At 46.7% G+C, this 18,309-nt stretch overlaps 2 protein-coding genes across 4 annotated transcripts in view; one reads left to right on the forward strand and one right to left on the reverse strand.

Moving 5' to 3' along the window:
* Positions 1 to 652: 652 nt before the first annotated feature.
* LOC121295551 (26S proteasome non-ATPase regulatory subunit 12-like) lies at positions 653 to 7,366 on the reverse strand. The gene is made up of 11 exons (XM_041220325.1): positions 7,129 to 7,366; positions 6,626 to 6,685; positions 6,388 to 6,516; positions 6,016 to 6,123; positions 5,503 to 5,607; positions 4,492 to 4,641; positions 3,687 to 3,821; positions 2,412 to 2,524; positions 2,033 to 2,207; positions 1,668 to 1,745; positions 653 to 1,373 (listed from the first exon to the last, which is right to left on the reverse strand). Exons 1-11 carry the CDS (start codon positions 7,231 to 7,233, stop codon positions 1,164 to 1,166), a joined length of 1,368 nt encoding a protein of 455 aa, XP_041076259.1. The 5' UTR covers positions 7,234 to 7,366; the 3' UTR covers positions 653 to 1,163.
* A 1,906-nt stretch (positions 7,367 to 9,272) lies between these two features.
* The window catches only part of LOC121295553 (cytoplasmic phosphatidylinositol transfer protein 1-like), a 57,427-nt gene continuing 48,390 nt past the window's right edge, over positions 9,273 to 18,309 (forward strand). For 2 of the 3 annotated variants that reach the window (XR_005946941.1, XM_041220329.1), the window contains exon 1: positions 9,273 to 10,057. Coding sequence is in view for 2 of the 3 variants with exons in the window: in XM_041220329.1 (XP_041076263.1) it covers positions 10,010 to 10,057 (48 nt within the window). In the remaining variant the exon portion in view is untranslated. The remainder of the gene's footprint in view (positions 10,058 to 18,309) is intronic. The other variant, XM_041220330.1, reaches the window with a different exon arrangement.

Here is an 18,309-nt window from a genome sequence, read left to right on the forward strand (position 1 = left end):
TGCTGCTTCCATGAAATCTCCGCAGTACAGTGCAGCATAACAAGTGTGTGTCTTTGTGAGAACAGATGGGATCACCTTGTGTATTGTGACTACCATGAACACAGTGGAACATCTCATAAATAACCACCTGACTCCAGAAGCCGAAGCTGCTGTTAAACAGAGGGTGTTTCCATATATTCGTTTTAAAAAAGATTTTTAAAAGCAATGATGGGACCAGCAGAGACAGCGACTGCAGTGGGGTTTGAAGTGCATCTGTCACTGGGAGGATTCTGCCTCCCACAGCCGCCCCCTCGAGTGTGTCCCGTCAGGGTTATACCAGAGCTCAGGGAACCCCGTTGAAGATGTCTACCGCTCCTGTGCTCCAGACATCAGCCTCTCTGGATTCATGTTTGTTCTGTCTTCCAAAGCTAAGAAAGGCCGGGTGCCTAATGCAGTTTTGCTCAAGAAAAAGGATTTGGTTTCAGTTGAAACATTTAATTAGACCAATTAAGACCCTTCTGGCAATTAGAAACATGTGGACACCATGGAAGCTCTGCATCAGCTTGAGTGATTCACAATGTGGAAGATGTGCATGGTGTTTATTATTATTATTCATTCTAAACACATAACGCCTACTCATCACAATTAAAAAAATAAGCACAGAAGTCAACAGTTTATAGCAATATTTTAATATAGCACAGATTGACCAGTTTCTATTTGACTCTACATCCCTTATTATAACGCCTGAATGTAAAACCTGTCAGAATACAGTAGGAAATGATGCCCCATCAGTAACCAACATCATAAGAACGAGCATACATGCATGAGGAACAAAAAACAAAAGAATAAGATTGAAGGACTGGGATTCTCACAAGAGCCGTCCTTCCAATTAGACATGTGCTCTTCAATGGAATACCTTGGGTATGCTGGATGGTATTGTTGGTGCAAACAGATATTACATTAGAATGGTATAACAAGGTATTACACCCCTCTCCAACAACTGATCCATAAAGAAACGCACTTACTATTACACAAGTTTAAACCCATCCTAAGAGGTTAATTAAACCTGAATCAGGTGACATTTTTACAAAGCCAACAGTCATACTGTACGGAGGGGGCTTTCGGATGAACTCTGTTTGCCGCGCCCCGTTCAAAAGGCATCCCGCACACACTCACAAAGTCTTCTACTGCAAGTTGTGGATCATTTCCTCCTTGGCGATGAGGTGTGTGGTTTTGTTAACGAGTGCCATCAGTGAATTGAGTTTATGGGACCAGTCGTTGAGAATGTCGTTGGGGTCCTTTGGCCTCTGGAAGTTGATGATTCCAGCCATGCGGTCCACTTTTGAATAGATGGTCTTACTCACTACCAGGCTTGAGAGGAACTCCTCGGATTCCTGCAATGAAGACACAAGATATGACTTCTAAACTGTACACTAGTTATTCGTGTCATGCAAAGGCACACCACTAAAAGCATGCGTTTATTTGAAAGCAACGCCATTCATAATAGTTATGTGGGTATCATATTCGTTTGTGGGAAGAATGACAACTGTCTGTGAAGCTCCGTTTCTGACTGCTTCAGTATTTTAATTACACAGATGGTTTGTAGGGAAACATGTTGACTAATGGCTGCCCACCAGTGCCTATATAAATGCCAGGTACACAAAACAAAAATGTGTTAAAATACTTACATCAACAGAAAGATCAAGAAGCCCAGCCATTCTCTTCATTGTAATCCGTGTGTAATACTTTGCCATTATTCTTATATTCTGAAAAACAAAAGGATGTATTAGCATTGATGTGGAGTGTATATATATCACACACACCTCTAACCAGTGCTATATAAAATAATCAAGCACCAAAAATATTAATATCAACAGCAGACACCACTTTACATTTTATATTATTTCTATCTCTGAATCTGCAGCCTGTTAAAGCATTTTTAATTTCCCTCTCAAAGTCCTGCTTCAGAGTGAGAACCCCACTTCCAAGGCATTTGACAGTACACCTACTGCCTGGCCGCAAAGGTGTTTAACACAGCCAGCGCTTCACTCACATGCTCCACAACCCTGTTCTTCAGGTCCTTCCATCTCTTCTCCCCCTCCTCTGTGTTATTGAACACGTCCGTCGCCGGGCTGTCTGGAGAACCCTCTCTCAGCTCCTTCCCGTAGTCCTCCACCAGGGCAGCCCAGCGCATCAGCTCCATGGTGGTGAACTGCTTCAGGAGCTCCCTGGGAAAGGACGGGCAAAGCATTGGTGCAAATATACCACAGCAGAGAGAGCACGAGTGGAAATCTACCCAGACCAAAAACGAAGAAACGTGCAGCCAGTTAGATGTAATCCACAGTCCTGGTCACCACTGTGAATTACGAGACAAGAGCTGTGAATTAAGTAAGCAAGCTGTTCCAAAAATGAAAATGTAGTTTTATACTTACTTGTACTTCGGAATGTCTTCCAGCTTTTTGTCTGTGTTTATCCTGTGGACCAGATCTGATTGCTCATTGTCATAGGGAGCCAGGATCACATATAGAACAACACTCTTCAGAGCCTGGAATAAACAAGCTAATGGTTACTTCTGCAGGACCACTACAGCCCATATATACTCACGCATACAATAATGTGCAGACAAAAGAGACGTTTACTACATACAACCATTGTGTCATGACTGAGTTCATTCAGCTTTGTTTCAAATAATCCAAGCTCGCTTAGCAAAAGCAATGGCATTGCAGTAATGTGCTGCATTATTGTAATCAAGCCTGTTTTGGAAGCATTTTTAAGGCTAATTTCGTATTCAAAGCCCTTTTATGTCAAGCCCTAATAAGCATGTGCACAAAAGAAGATGAAACAGTTAAATGAAACAAGCAGTGAAAGGTGCTTGGAGGGAAGGGTAGGGTAGTGTTGCTCTGTGAAAGGTGCTTGGAGGGAAGGGTAGGGTAGTGTTGCTCTGTGAAAGGTGCTTGGAGGGAAGGGTAGGGTAGTGTTGCTCTGTGAAAGGTGCTTGGAGGGAAGGGTAGGGTAGTGTTGCTCTGTGAAAGGAGCTTGGAGGGAAGGGTAGGGTAGTGTTGCTCTGTGAAAGGTGCTTGGAGGGAAGGGTAGGGTAGTGTTGCTCTGTGAAAGGTGCTTGGAGGGAAGGGTAGGGTAGTGTTGCTCTGTGAAAGGAGCTGAAAGGGTAGGGTAGTGTTGCTCTGTGAAAGGTGCTTGGAGGGAAGGGTAGGGTAGTGTTGCTCTGTGAAAGGTGCTTGGAGGGAGGGTAGGGTAGGGTAGTGTTGCTCTGTGAAAGGAGCTTGGAAAGGGCTTGGAAGGGTAGGGTAGTGTTGCTCTGTGAAAGGTGCTTGGAGGGAAGGGTAGGGTAGTGTTGCTCTGTGAAAGGAGGGGAGGGTAGGGTAGTGTTGCTCTGTGAAAGGGCTTGGAGGGAAGGGTAGGGTAGTGTTGCTCTGTGAAAGGTGCTTGGAGGGAAGGGTAGGGTAGTGTTGCTGAAAGGGTAGGGTAGTGTTGCTTGGAGGGAAGGGTAGGGTAGTGTTGCTCTGTGAAAGGAGCTTGGAGGGAAGGGTAGGGTAGTGTTGCTCTGTGAAAGGAGCTTGGAGGGAAGGGTAGGGTAGTGTTGCTCTGTGAAAGGAGCTTGGAGGGAAGGGTAGGGTAGTGTTGCTTTGTGAAAGGAGCTTGGAGGGAAGGGTAGGGTAGTGGTAGTGTGCAGAGACAGGAGGTTTTACCTGCTGCCATTTGGTGCTGTCTTCTTGGATGCAGGGGGTGTCGTAGATCGCACGGTAGTGTTTGCAGATCGAGAGGTAGGATCCCTCATGCTGATCCACTTGAATCATTAAATTGTAATATTTAAGCTTCAACTCCTAAAAACAAAAAAAACATACAAGTTCATTTAGTTGCTACTGTCAAATACCATTAACACAGTCCTGCTTCCACCATAGGTGTGCTTCAATCCAGTCCAAATCAACACCAAAGATTTAACATGAAAGATGCCTGGTGCATTTAAGAGCAAGTCAGATGAAGCTGGATTTAACATCTACAGTCTGTCCATGAAATGCTTGTGTGTGGAAAGCAGTGTTACCAGAGTACACCCCTGCAGACATCACTGAAATTAAAGAGGTCTCATCTTCCCACTTGGAAGCCAGGCTACAAACCCTGCAGCTTTGAGGAAATGAAGAGGCTTGGTGTGAAGCAATCTTTATTTCATAATCTCTGCACTGAACACCATTTTTGTGACATGCTCAAGTCCACTAATGTAAATCCTCCTGCACAGCTGCTTCCAGTAGCAAAGACCCAAGACTTGACATAGTAAAGTGGCTCACCTATTCTTTTACATAACCTGCAACTAGCCTGGTTTCAGCACACATGAACATCGTTTCACAAGGATCTCCATGATCATGAAACACAAACCCCTGTCATTCAGTACTGGGTCTCCCCCAGCAGACGTCAGCTGTCCAGAGGACTTCCCTGTGAGCACTTTCCTCGTGCGTTTACCTAGCTGCACTGCAGTAGGGGTTTAGACAGCGCTGTTACCTCAGTGCCTTCCTCCTGGAAGAACTTGGTGTTGATTTTCTTGCTGATGATCTGAGTCCGGATGTAGTCCTTCACAGCCAGACACAGCCTCATCTGTTCCAAGATGAACTCTGTCTTTTCCTTCTTCTCCATCGAACCGTAGGTCTCAACCTAGATCAACAAGAACATCGTTCACAAACCGCTCCTTTGCAGTTGTCAAATATATGTTAAGCGCTGCTTCTTTCCAGTTGTGACTACTCACACATGTTTTTCTCCCTTTTGGTGAACTGTGGTATTGCTTGGCAAGTAGAAAAATACGGGGGTCTGATTAGAACTGAGCCTAATAAACACCGAAATTGTAAAAGCTTCTCTTCCAATTCCTCAAGAAGCTAGTGATGCTTTGCGACAGGGAGGACCCTGCTGCTGGTTCAGCTGTGCTGCTGCTGTGCTACACAGGAAGGCTTGCCCGGAGCCGAGCTGATCGGGAGACCCTAACTGGCTGGGGGGCATGCCCGGGAAGCCTACTCCTGTTTAAGAGGCTACCGCTCCGCCACAGCTACACAGGCGGCCGCCGAGCGAAAGCGGGGAGGAGAGCGTCCGCTCCACAGGATAACTACCACGGAACCGTGTCCAGCCTGGACAGTCAGATGCCGGGACTTTGGGAGCAACAGCACTAGGTTAGTTTAGGGGATGTGGATCCCAACCAGTATAGAGAGGGTTTCGTAGAGTAGGTTCTCTTTAAGTGGGGCTAGCGCTTGCCATGTGTGGTAAACTTTTAAGATGCAGGCCATTTTTGAGAAGAAAAATTGATTTAAAAAGTGTATATACACACTGTGAAGCATGTATGGCAGGTAAGCCACTTATTTGGATTATAACTGATAAAACTGACAACTGGGTCATTGCTGGAGGTTTTAAAGTTTTTTGATATATAATATAGGTACAGCGTGTTCCTGGACATAATGGTTTAAAAATAGCTACTTTAATTGCTACAGAATATGAATAAGCACATCCCATTCCCAGCCCATACGTTACCTGCAGCTCCTGCAGGATTGCAGCTGCCTCCTTCACTTCTCCGCTCTGCTCCTTGATGTTCGCCAGGGTCTTTGTCAGCCGGGCACGCTCGATTTCTACATAGATCTGAGAGAGAGAAAGCAGCACAGGAAACATGACACCGCCAGCTCTTTCACAGGGGGATGAAAACTGCAGACAGCAATGTGATCAGAGGTTATTAAGAAACCCAATTAACAGAGCGTATCACACTCTGTATATCAGAACCTGAACAGGTCACACACACAAGGACTGCTGGAAACCTGTGGAGGTAGGTCATGCCCACATCTTTGGCAAAGCACAGTGCAGACGCTGGAAAGTCTGTGTAGGGCAATGGCTGCACAGACCCCAAATATAATATTCCAGTTCAGCCCGTGACTCGTGTCACCTGTTTTTACCAGACAGTAAACCACAAAGTTCCTTAGACAAGCAGCCACAAATGTTCAGGTTTGCACTACAGAGGAAAAAGCAGCTGCCCCAACCAGCAACAACACGGACCTTCCCTGCAGTGACGGTGCGCAGTGTGTCAATGAATCGCAGCTTGATTGGCAGCTCTGTCACCTTCTCCACATAGGTGTAGCACTCCTGGACCATCTTGGCAACAGCCTTTAGAAATAAAAAAAGAACTAATAAATAAAAGATACGTTCAGCATGTTTAGTGTAGCCGAGCAGAGCAAGGTGGCATCGAACATCATGCCGTCAGCCCTCCGACCCAACGCAAACACAATGCACCTGGCTACAGCATGCTGTGGGTCTCTTGCAGTACTAGTGAATACTTAAAACCAAAGACTACTGTGTGGACATTAAAGGGCAAGCATTACTGGGATGATCTTTACAGTATGTTACAGTGAAAGTGGCCAGCCAGCGTACCTGTTTCAGCTGGCTTCTCCTCTTGGACAGCAGCATTACATTCTCGTTCAGAGCGTCCCAGTCTTTGGCTTCGTAGCACATCTGCACTATAGCAACCAGAATCCTGGAGGTGGAGATCATGTCTGAGGCCTGTTTGAAATGAAAGAGAAGACATGAGAAAACGAACCGTACTAAACAGACCACATCTCTTCTTATTACTTCTGTGGAACTGAAATTCACACAAGGAATTAAAACATACCGTTCTGGTCTGCTTTTCCAAGTTCAAAAGTTTTTCAACAGCTTCTTGAAGTTTTCCTTCCTAAAATAAAATAAAAAAAAAAAAAGTTGAGTAATTATTATTAGAAATATTAGAATACTAAAATTCACTTTTCAGTTGAACAATAATCTCACAATGAAAGCTAACAGGCAAATCAAAGAAGTCAGTCCCTTTTGCATTTATATCTGTAAGCAAACGGCAATTAAATCAAACGGTTAAGACACCCAAGCTTAACAATTCAGGTCTCTCTAGGCTGTGTGACTCTCTTCACGCCGGCAGTAAATGACATGCAGAGAATGAACGTCTCGTTTTATCATGGGAAGTCTCAATGTGGCTAACGTGATCCAAGGAGTAATAATAAGTAATCCTCACAAAAATCTGATCACTGTGGGGCTGTCAATGTCAAGGCCTTCGTTAACCAGCATGACTCAGCCGTGGAAAAAAAAAAAAAAAAACCCAAGCAATCCGCTTTTTATTCAACTCACTTTTGCCAGCTCCTCGCACTCGGGGATGCGCTGCTCCACGGTGGCGCTGTAATCCACCTCCATCTTCACAATCTTCCCGTCCGCGCATTCCAACCCATCGGTCATTTTCAAGCGTTAGACTGGGAACTGGGATAAAAACAAAAGGGCAGACTTCCACAAGCCGGGACTCGACAGCTACGTGAAACCAGTCGACTGCGCTCCTGCGATCTGCTGTGTCGCTAACCGGAAACCAGCGGCAACAATGAGTGGGCAAGGCGTGTGGATTCCGCAAGGACCCGTTCAGGACCCGGGTTATGCAGACAGGCAGTTACACAAACAGCAAAAGTGATTTTTTTTTTTTGGTAAACACTGAACGAAGGGTCATTTCGACGCAATTTTAGACATTAGTTGGACACCGCACAGTAAAACGACAACAACTATGTTCATAAGTACTTGTTTACCATCACTGCTGTCGTAGCATTGAGTCTGAGCCATACAGATCCCCAGCAGTTCTAACTTACACAGTACTAGTATTAATGCCTTTTTTTTCTTTTATCCTGTAAAAATGTGTAATTAATTGTAAAGCGATATTTAATTAGTTTGGGGCATGTTGTTGTTTCTGTGGTAAACAAAATCAAGTGTACCCGCTAGTTGTTTTTAAAAGCATTGCGCGCCTTCCCCAATCATTGCGCATTTTGTAAAGTCTCTGAATTTGTAAAGTTCTGTTTTGCATTCAGTGTACACATACCGGCGTTTCACAATTGAAGGGGGTTGGTGATTCCAGTACCAAAACATATCTAGCTATTGCAAGCCTGTTCCGTATAGATTCTATGTTTATGTACTATTTCAATTGCAGGTGTAACTCCATCTTTTTGCTTCTTCGTCAAAATGTGCTACCAGTAGCAAAATATAGCGTGTATAAAGCACGCGGTGTCAGTAATTCTTTACTCTGATGCTTAGTGCTTTTTCGTTAATGAATAATAGAAATAAGACAAGCACAATAACGTTGCTATTGTTATAGACATTTACAGCATGGTTTCCTCCAGTTGACCATGGTGTTTGTAAAGGTGTCTTTATACCGAAATGAAATTCTGCTTTCAGTCACAATTGCCTTGCATCTAAGTAGCAGCGATTAAGATGCTGCTTGAATAATGTTGCCCTCTCCCCATCACTGCGCTGCAGCTCACTTCCAGCGTCGCGCCGTATGCTCTACCTGCTGTTCCTGTCTCCAGCTCTGCTCCTGCCTCAAACGGAACTGAAAGGCAGAACGCTGCAACGTTTACATATTTTCTAGCGATATATGGACACCTGAAGTCGTTATATAGACGCATTTGCAGAAAGTGTCCTGTCGGGTTTGACTCTTCGTCCAAGTTTTGTTGATCAACTGCAGAGTCACTTACAACAACGTCTCACCCCAAAGACGGAGCACAAGGAGATTCAGTGACTTGCTCAGGGTCACACAGCGAGTCAGTGGCTGAGCTGGGATGTCGGCTCAGTCACGACTCGACCCTGGGAACTCAATAACCTCATTTCAGGGTCATCAGTCAGTGGACTGAGCTGGGTACCTCAGTTTCAGGGTCACACAGCGAGTCAGTGACTCGAGCTGGGAAAGTCCCAGTGTTCGGGTCAGTCACCGACTCGACTGTCAGTGGCTGAGCTGGGAACCTCATTTCAGGGTCACACAGCGAGTCAGTGGCTGAGCTGGGAACCTCATTTCAGGGTCACACAGCGAGTCAGTGGCTGAGCTGGGACACAGTGGCTGAGTGGGAACCTCCTTTCAGGGTCACACAGCGACCCTTGGGAGGAAAGAACCTCCTTGTGGGTCGCTCAGCGACCGACTCGACCCTTGGAGGAAAGTCCCAGTGTGCGAGCTCAGAACCACCTGACTTGGTGGACGACGTTTCGTGCAAAGAATTTGGGACTGACTTGGCCTGTCCTTTGAAACGATAGCAGTAATTATCATAACAATTATTATTATTAATAAATAATAATAATAATAATAATAATAATAATAATAATAATAATAATAATAATAATAATAACCCCCTAGTTTCTGTAGATGCATTAGTAGCTATGTGTAATGTTTTGTTTAAATTCTGCACATTCTTCTCAGGGTGACGCGCTATTGGCCAGAGCGCTCCTCCTTCCCTGTGATGATGTCAGGCAGCGGCAGTGGAGTAGTTTGAGAAGGAGCAGCGCACATTGCTAACTATAACCCCCGAGGCATTGATTGTGTCGCTTCAGATCTGCAGAGGCATCGGCGTGGACGCATCTGCTGTGCCGAGCGTGTGAAACGAGACGTTTAGAAAGAGGACAGCGGGCCTTATCGCAAACTCGGGATTGTAGAGATAAGGAAGAGGAGAGGCAAGAAGGGGAAAAAAAAAAGAGAAACGAAGCTCAAAGTGTTCCGACACATCTGTATCCCGACACGTTGCTTTTCTTTAGTTAACCCAAGCTTTCAAATGCATTTTGCAGAAGGCGTGTTTTGAATTGCGTTTGTTTCATTTTGTGAGACATGCCTCTTCAGTGACACTTCTCCGCACTGTCTTTGAATCGTTTTTAGGGTTTGTGTGCAGCGCTGCCTGGTGTTTTCTGGATTCCTTTTTATATTTTCCGGAAGTGGGCATATGATCTGAACTTGAAGAAACGCAAAGTAGCGTTTTTCCTTTAGCGCTGGGTGACTCTGTTTTGATCATGGTTTGATTTGATAGCCAAGCCGAGCTGCTTGCTGCTGCTGCTGTCCGAGTTGATCAGTACCTCGCTTATCCAGTGACCAGAGCTAGGACAATACCTGCACATCTAGCAACGCAGCCACTCAGCCACACATTGCTTTATACCCTACATATCTTTTGTTATACATTTTTTTGCTGACTGCGAGGAATTAAAAAGTGATCCAAGGAATATGCTGCCAAAGGAGTATAGAATCTGTATGCCACTGACAGTGGAAGAGGTGAGTCGAAAGTATATTATTCTTCTTATTATTAGCGGTAGTAGTAATAGTGGTAGTATAATGTGTTTTATTAAATGGTGTGTGTGTGTGTGTGTGTGTGTGTGTGTGTGTGCTGCTGTTCCGCGCTGTATTGATTTGTACGCGTTTACCCGGGGCTGTGCTGCTGTTCCGCGCTGTATTGATTTGTACGCGTTTACCCGGGGCTGTGCTGCTGTTCCGCGCTGTATTGATTTGTACGCGTTTACCCGGGGCTGTGCTGCTGTTCCGCGCTGTATTGATTTGTTCGCGTTTACCCGGGGCTGTGCTGCTGTTCCGCGCTGTATTGATTTGTACGCGTTTACCCGGGGCTGTGCTGCTGTTCCGCGCTGTATTGATTTGTACGCGTTTACCCGGGGCTGTGCTGCTGTTCCGCGCTGTATTGATTTGTTCGCGTTTACCCGGGGCTGTGCTGCTGTTCCGCGCTGTATTGATTTGTACGCGTTTACCCGGGGCTGTGCTGCTGTTCCGCGCTGTATTGATTTGTACGCGTTTACCCGGGGCTGTGCTGCTGTTCCGCGCTGTATTGATTTGTACGCGTTTACCCGGGGCTGTGCTGCTGTTCCGCGCTGTATTGATTTGTACGCGTTTACCCGGGGCTGTGCTGCTGTTCCGCGCTGTATTGATTTGTACGCGTTTACCCGGGGCTGTGCTGCTGTTCCGCGCTGTATTGATTTGTACGCGTTTACCCGGGGCTGTGCTGCTGTTCCGCGCTGTATTGATTTGTACGCGTTTACCCGGGGCTGTGCTGCTGTTCCGCGCTGTATTGATTTGTACGCGTTTACCCGGGGCTGTGCTGCTGTTCCGCGCTGTATTGATTTGTACGCGTTTACCCGGGGCTGTGCTGCTGTTCCGCGCTGTATTGATTTGTACGCGTTCACCCGGGGCTGTGCTGCTGTTCCGCGCTGTATTGATTTGTACGCGTTTACCCGGGGCTGTGCTGCTGTTCCGCGCTGTATTGATTTGTACGCGTTTACCCGGGGCTGTGCTGCTGTTCCGCGCTGTATTGATTTGTACGCGTTCACCCGGGGCTGTGCTGCTGTTCCGCGCTGTATTGATTTGTACGCGTTTACCCGGGGCTGTGCTGCTGTTCCGCGCTGTATTGATTTGTACGCGTTTACCCGGGGCTGTGCTGCTGTTCCGCGCTGTATTGATTTGTACGCGTTTACCCGGGGCTGTGCTGCTGTTCCGCGCTGTATTGATTTGTACGCGTTTACCCGGGGCTGTGCTGCTGTTCCGCGCTGTATTGATTTGTACGCGTTTACCCGGGGCTGTGCTGCTGTTCCGCGCTGTATTGATTTGTACGCGTTTACCCGGGGCTGTGCTGCTGTTCCGCGCTGTATTGATTTGTACGCGTTTACCCGGGGCTGTGCTGCTGTTCCGCGCTGTATTGATTTGTACGCGTTTACCCGGGGCTGTGCTGCTGTTCCGCGCTGTATTGATTTGTACGCGTTTACCCGGGGCTGTGCTGCTGTTCCGCGCTGTATTGATTTGTACGCGTTTACCCGGGGCTGTGCTGCTGTTCCGCGCTGTATTGATTTGTACGCGTTTACCCGGGGCTGTGCTGCTGTTCCGCGCTGTATTGATTTGTTTACCCGGGGCTGTGCTGCTGTTCCGCGCTGTATTGATTTGTACGCGTTTACGGGGCTGTGCTGCTGTTCCGCGCTGTATTGATTTGTACGCGTTTACCCGGGGCTGTGCTGCTGTTCCGCGCTGTATTGATTTGTACGCGTTCACCCGGGGCTGTGCTGCTGTTCCGCGCTGTATTGATTTGTACGCGTTTACCCGGGGCTGTGCTGCTGTTCCGCGCTGTATTGATTTGTACGCGTTTACCCGGGGCTGTGCTGCTGTTCCGCGCTGTATTGATTTGTACGCGTTTACCCGGGGCTGTGCTGCTGTTCCGCGCTGTATTGATTTGTACGCGTTTACCCGGGGCTGTGCTGCTGTTCCGCGCTGTATTGATTTGTACGCGTTTACCCGGGGCTGTGCTGCTGTTCCGCGCTGTATTGATTTGTACGCGTTTACCCGGGGCTGTGCTGCTGTTCCGCGCTGTATTGATTTGTACGCGTTTACCCGGGGCTGTGCTGCTGTTCCGCGCTGTATTGATTTGTACGCGTTTACCCGGGGCTGTGCTGCTGTTCCGCGCTGTATTGATTTGTACGCGTTTACCCGGGGCTGTGCTGCTGTTCCGCGCTGTATTGATTTGTACGCGTTTACCCGGGGCTGTGCTGCTGTTCCGCGCTGTATTGATTTGTACGCGTTTACCCGGGGCTGTGCTGCTGTTCCGCGCTGTATTGATTTGTACGCGTTTACCCGGGGCTGTGCTGCTGTTCCGCGCTGTATTGATTTGTACGCGTTTACCCGGGGCTGTGCTGCTGTTCCGCGCTGTATTGATTTGTACGCGTTTACCCGGGGCTGTGCTGCTGTTCCGCGCTGTATTGATTTGTACGCGTTTACCCGGGGCTGTGCTGCTGTTCCGCGCTGTATTGATTTGTACGCGTTCACCCGGGGCTGTGCTGCTGTTCCGCGCTGTATTGATTTGTACGCGTTTACCCGGGGCTGTGCTGCTGTTCCGCGCTGTATTGATTTGTACGCGTTTACCCGGGGCTGTGCTGCTGTTCCGCGCTGTATTGATTTGTACGCGTTTACCCGGGGCTGTGCTGCTGTTCCGCGCTGTATTGATTTGTACGCGTTTACCCGGGGCTGTGCTGCTGTTCCGCGCTGTATTGATTTGTACGCGTTCACCCGGGGCTGTGCTGCTGTTCCGCGCTGTATTGATTTGTACGCGTTTACCCGGGGCTGTGCTGCTGTTCCGCGCTGTATTGATTTGTACGCGTTTACCCGGGGCTGTGCTGCTGTTCCGCGCTGTATTGATTTGTTCGCGTTTACCCGGGGCTGTGCTGCTGTTCCGCGCTGTATTGATTTGTACGCGTTTACCCGGGGCTGTGCTGCTGTTCCGCGCTGTATTGATTTGTACGCGTTCCCGGGGCTGTGCTGCTGTTCCGCGCTGTACGCGTTTACGGGGCTGTGCTGCTGTTCCGCGCTGTATTGATTTGTACGCGTTTACCCGGGGCTGTGCTGCTGTTCCGCGCTGTATTGATTTGTTCGCGTTTACCCGGGGCTGTGCTGCTGTTCCGCGCTGTATTGATTTGTACGCGTTTACCCGGGGCTGTGCTGCTGTTCCGCGCTGTATTGATTTGTACGCGTTTACCCGGGGCTGTGCTGCTGTTCCGCGCTGTATTGATTTGTACGCGTTTACCCGGGGCTGTGCTGCTGTTCCGCGCTGTATTGATTTGTTCGCGTTTACCCGGGGCTGTGCTGCTGTTCCGCGCTGTATTGATTTGTACGCGTTTACCCGGGGCTGTGCTGCTGTTCCGCGCTGTATTGATTTGTACGCGTTTACCCGGGGCTGTGCTGCTGTTCCGCGCTGTATTGATTTGTACGCGTTTACCCGGGGCTGTGCTGCTGTTCCGCGCTGTATTGATTTGTTCGCGTTTACCCGGGGCTGTGCTGCTGTTCCGCGCTGTATTGATTTGTTCGCGTTTACCCGGGGCTGTGCTGCTGTTCCGCGCTGTATTGATTTGTTCGCGTTTACCCGGGGCTGTGCTGCTGTTCCGCGCTGTATTGATTTGTTCGCGTTTACCCGGGGCTGTGCTGCTGTTCCGCGCTGTATTCTTCTGCATGAGTTGATACACTTATTTTTACGTGGTTTACTGAAAAATGTGATAATAGTGATATCAAGTTAATACATTGACTGTAGGTTACATAAATAATCCGGGCCAAACTTGCATACATTTTTCAGTTTTGGTGTTTTCAATGTAATATTCCTGTATGTTATTCTTACTATACACGTGCTACCTGTATATACGTGTGTGCGTATGAGATATTATCGAATGGTTTCAGAAAGAGTTTGTTTGAGTTCATGTTTATCTCGTATTTAATCCGCATATGGGTTGTGTGGCAGCCTACCGTACTACTAGTGACTATATTGAATATTACCGTGGAGAGCATGTTCATTCAGGATTATGTATTTATTTATTTATTTATTTGTTTATTACTTTTTACTGTGTTTTTAGGAAATTAATAAAACGCAACACTGCTGTGGCAGGGAATTGTCACACTTAGTACCGTTACACGTTATAAATGGTTTCTTTGTTTGCGCTGTCACTATGTCAATGTGGAGTTTGCATTCTGTCGGTGACCGCCAGATGGCGCTGTGGAAACTTTCTCGTAATAGCGTACTAGCTTTCGTTTTGCCGTTTCAGCGGAAGGTAAAGCAAGGGATGCACACGCCTACAAGCTTGCTGTTTATATGGAATTAATGCAGTATTTTCCCAATAGTGAAGCATACCCTCTATTCACACCAAAATGTCTGTTTCATAAAAAGCCTGTTAAGTTGTGTTCTTTTCATTTCGATTCGAGTAGTGGTCGCATGCAAGTTTCAGTGCACATTAGGCACTAGCATGTATTATACTTTGAGCTCTTATGGGATTTGTATTTTCAGCTGGATGTTGTACTCCTGTAATGTTTCAATGTAAAGTATACTGTTACTATGTGTGTGTGTGTGTGTGTGGTTGTCTAGGGCTACTGGTTAAAACTACAGTCTCAAAAGCAAGTGCCTTTCATGAGAGTTCCTCCCAAACCTGTGAAGTTCTTTCTATCCTGTAACTCTGTACAGCACCCAGCAGGATTCCTTCATGAGAAACAGAGAAGCACAGGAAAGCCATCCTTGCAGACCCTGCTGTGTTTGGTGTATGTACACACGCGCACACACACATGCATGCACACACACACACACACACACACACACACACACACACACACACACACACACACATATAAAACAGTTAAACCCAGCAATACTGTGCAGTGCAGCGGTGTAGCAGACTTGTTCTCACCTTTTCAGTGTAGCCATTGATCCATAGAGAACACTGTGGTTTCAACAGCCGTTTACTGTTTCAAATGAGAAATCGCTGAATCAGCTGCAGCCTGTTAAGAGGACAGGGAATCAAACATAAAATGCTGTCCTCAGTGTTGTAGTCTATAATTACACCAGACCAGCAGAGGCAGCATTGAAAGCAGGGTCCGCTTCAGAGACCAGTCTCAGGACAAGGGTCTGTTTGCCTGTGACAGATCTCACTGCCCTTATCCAAGTTTGCCATGGTTATGCAATGTAGTTACCAAAGTTTACCTTGGTTTGCCATGTTTTGGAATATTCCTTACCATACCTCTCTGCGCTGTACAATGCTTACCTATGCTTACCTATGCTTTGCCGTGCTTTCACTGTGCTTTATTATACTTGCACTGTGGTAAACTTTTAGAAGTGTACCTGTATCTGTTGTATTGTTTTGTGTTTGTATCTTGCACATATAGTGGGTAGCTGGTGTCACAAACACTGTCAAAATCCACTGAGGATTAAACAGGTCATTAATAGATCCTTTGTGTTGCTGCTGGGTCAACAGTTTAAAACTGTTTAAATTCTTTGTGTTGCTGCTGGATGAACACACAGCTTTAAACTTCATGCAACCGTGCAGAATAGGATTGTGCTTATTTCATAGCCTCTAGTTGATAGCTGGTGTGAGTCGGGAGTTTCACCAGCTTGTAAGATGGTTTCTTTCCTCTTCTGTTGTTATAGTGCTGGTACGTGCAGAATGCTCTTGGCCTGTGCTTCTTCCTTGACTGAGCTGTGTTCTGAGAACACTTCCCCAGCGCTGTGTTTGGACAGGATCTCAACTCGTTACAGCCTTGCTTAGTGAATCATGCCCTCATGGGCTGCCCTGCCCTCCTCGGCAGTGATGGCAGTGGGTGTTTCCTGTAGGGGGTAATGCATTGTCGACTCAAGCCAAACATTAAGTGCTGACACGGTGGCAGCAATGACATCCACAAACTGCAGAGGACAAGGTCGTGGTTATGCAAGTCCCTGGCTGGCTCCCAGGCAGGGTTGCTAAAGGCAATGGCATATAGAGGTTTGTGATGGGAGTGCAGCTTGAAGTACGGCAGGGGACGCACATGGTAGAGAACGTTCAGTTTGTGTATCGCAGTGTGGCAGTTGCTGTGGTGCAGCGTGTGTGTGTGTGTGTACTGTACTGCATGTCTGTTTGTGGAGGAGCTGGTTTGTGGTGTGTGTGTTTGGGAAGCCAGAGCGCTTTCCTGCACGCCACAGGAACCTCTTGCAGACAGCTCCATGGCAGCTTTCCACAGCTGAGCTTCCTGTTTAGAGAAGCCAGTTTCTCTTTAATGGGTTTAAGGGAGGGAGTAAGAAAGAAAAGGGCTTCAAGCAGAAGGCCTTGTAGCTTCAGGCACATCATGCATGAAGCTCTAAATGAACGATGGGTACAAGATTATTAAGAGTAAGGTTTTAGTGCTAGGAGGAAAACAGCAGTGAACCACTTTAAATAAATCCACACACAGGTTGTTCCTGATGTAGCTGAGGGAGTGGCTGCTGCATATTATTTTGCTAAGATGCCCTCAAAACGCTTTTCAAGGTCTTTATTTTGCAGGCTCTGTGCATGATGATTTTAGAACAAAACGTCTTCAAAAATCCCAGTAAGGTTTCATCCGGGCTTTCGAAATGGTTTTATTTCATGATAATACAGTCAAACCCTTGTCACTTCAAAGGGACGGAGCGAAGACATTGCTTTAAAACATAGAGGTATTGGTGCAGCAGGTGTTTGCTGCAAAGTGTAAAACAGATACAGCACTGCAGGTATTGCATTGATTAGAACAGCCTTCACGAATTACATTTCAAAATGTAACATGCTCTACTTTACCTGTACAGCACGCTGTCACAACAAAGCTGCAAACATACACATGTCTTTCTCTTAGTAGTTTAAATACAGTACATGCAACAGGAATCATTTACAAGGAAAACTTGAGCTGTGAACAGACATCAGGGGAGCAGAGTGTAGGAGCACAGCCCTGCAAATCCACAACACTTTGGGTATTTCAGGAATTATGTACTTCTAACACACCTGGTTTAGTTTTTCTTTCAAGTGGAAGCGTGTATCGCAATACACTCCGAGGTGAAAGGAAGGCTTTTTATCAGGTGTTGGGATCGCAGTCAAGAATCATTTCAAACGGGATCTTTGCTGGCAGCCGTACATGTCGAAGGCCTAAAATCTGATCTGAAAAAGAAAATGTCATAATCCGTAAACTGCAAAAAAAAAAAAAAAAAAAAAAAAAAAATCCATTTGACTCGTATTTATTGCCAAGCACTAACCAGGGATTACAGCCCTCTTTGACTTAATAGCCATCTGTAATCCTGGCTAATTCCTGGAGGGGGTTTTAATTGCGTAAACACTGGAGTATAATATTTCTTTTTGGAATGCCAGTTTTTTGTTTTTTTTTCAAACACGTACGTCAAAAGCAGTGCTCCTGACACCCCCTCTATGGTTTCATCCGCGGAAGCAGCTGAGGCTCACAGGCACACTGCCTGGGAGCTGAGTCTGTCAAATTAGGTTCAGTTTATTGGCAGAGATGTGACAATGTGGGCCTCCATTGCCCGACAGGGACTTAGATCATTCTACCAACAGCCATTTCATTTGCAGTCCTGAGCAGAGCTAATGGTTGTGCAGATAGATTGCCAGTCTGGCAGGATCCCAGTTCTATCCCTGAGTGCTGAGTCAGGCTGAAACCAGAGAAACCAGGGTTTCTGTCCACGAGGACCCGACTTCTTATTCCAACTAATATAATAAAGAATCGGAATACTTCTGGCCCTTCAGTTCCATGAGAAAGTATAGCACAAGCCTCGGAGGTCAGGAGAAGGCGGCACACAGTGTCCCGGCACAGACTGATTCCTTAATAAAAGTTTCAACACAGCATCTCTGACTCCACCCTCCACTCCTCCACCTCTTCAGCACTTTCATTGCGGGATGAGAGACAAACTGTTATATTTTACTATACGCAGAGACTGCGCCTGTAATGTTGTTGAAGCTGACACCCTGGGATCCTTCAAGAAGCTGCTTGATGAGATTTTGGGATCAATAAGCTACTAACAACCAAACGAGCAAGATGGGCCGAATGGCCTCCTCTCATTTGTAAACTTTCTTATGTTCTTATGTTCTTAAGTGTAAGCAGCTGGATATCAGTGGTATTGCAGCTACATTTAAGTGCAATGTCACAATGGAGGCATGATTGCCTTCTGGCTAATTAAACCGTACTTGCGCCTGGCTGTTTTGTGACTGTGTGTCTCACAACGTGAACTCGTTGGCTGGTTT

This window comes from Polyodon spathula, chromosome 20, assembly GCF_017654505.1.
Source record: "Polyodon spathula isolate WHYD16114869_AA chromosome 20, ASM1765450v1, whole genome shotgun sequence".
Lineage (NCBI taxonomy): Eukaryota > Metazoa > Chordata > Actinopteri > Acipenseriformes > Polyodontidae > Polyodon > Polyodon spathula.

What these genes read in the sequence shown, in the direction of transcription:
- LOC121295551 (XM_041220325.1), bottom strand. Translation starts at nt 7,233, where the DNA reads ATGACCGATGGGTTGGAATGCGCGGACGGGAAGATTGTGAAGATGGAG. An exon ending in GAAGACATTCCGAAGTACAA is followed by an intron (nt 2,208 to 2,411) that starts GTAAGTATAAAA and finishes GTCCTTTCCCAG; the next exon opens with GGAGCTCCTGAAGCAGTTCA. An exon ending in AGAACAGGGTTGTGGAGCAT is followed by an intron (nt 1,746 to 2,032) that starts GTGAGTGAAGCG and finishes TTTGTTTTTCAG; the next exon opens with AATATAAGAATAATGGCAAA.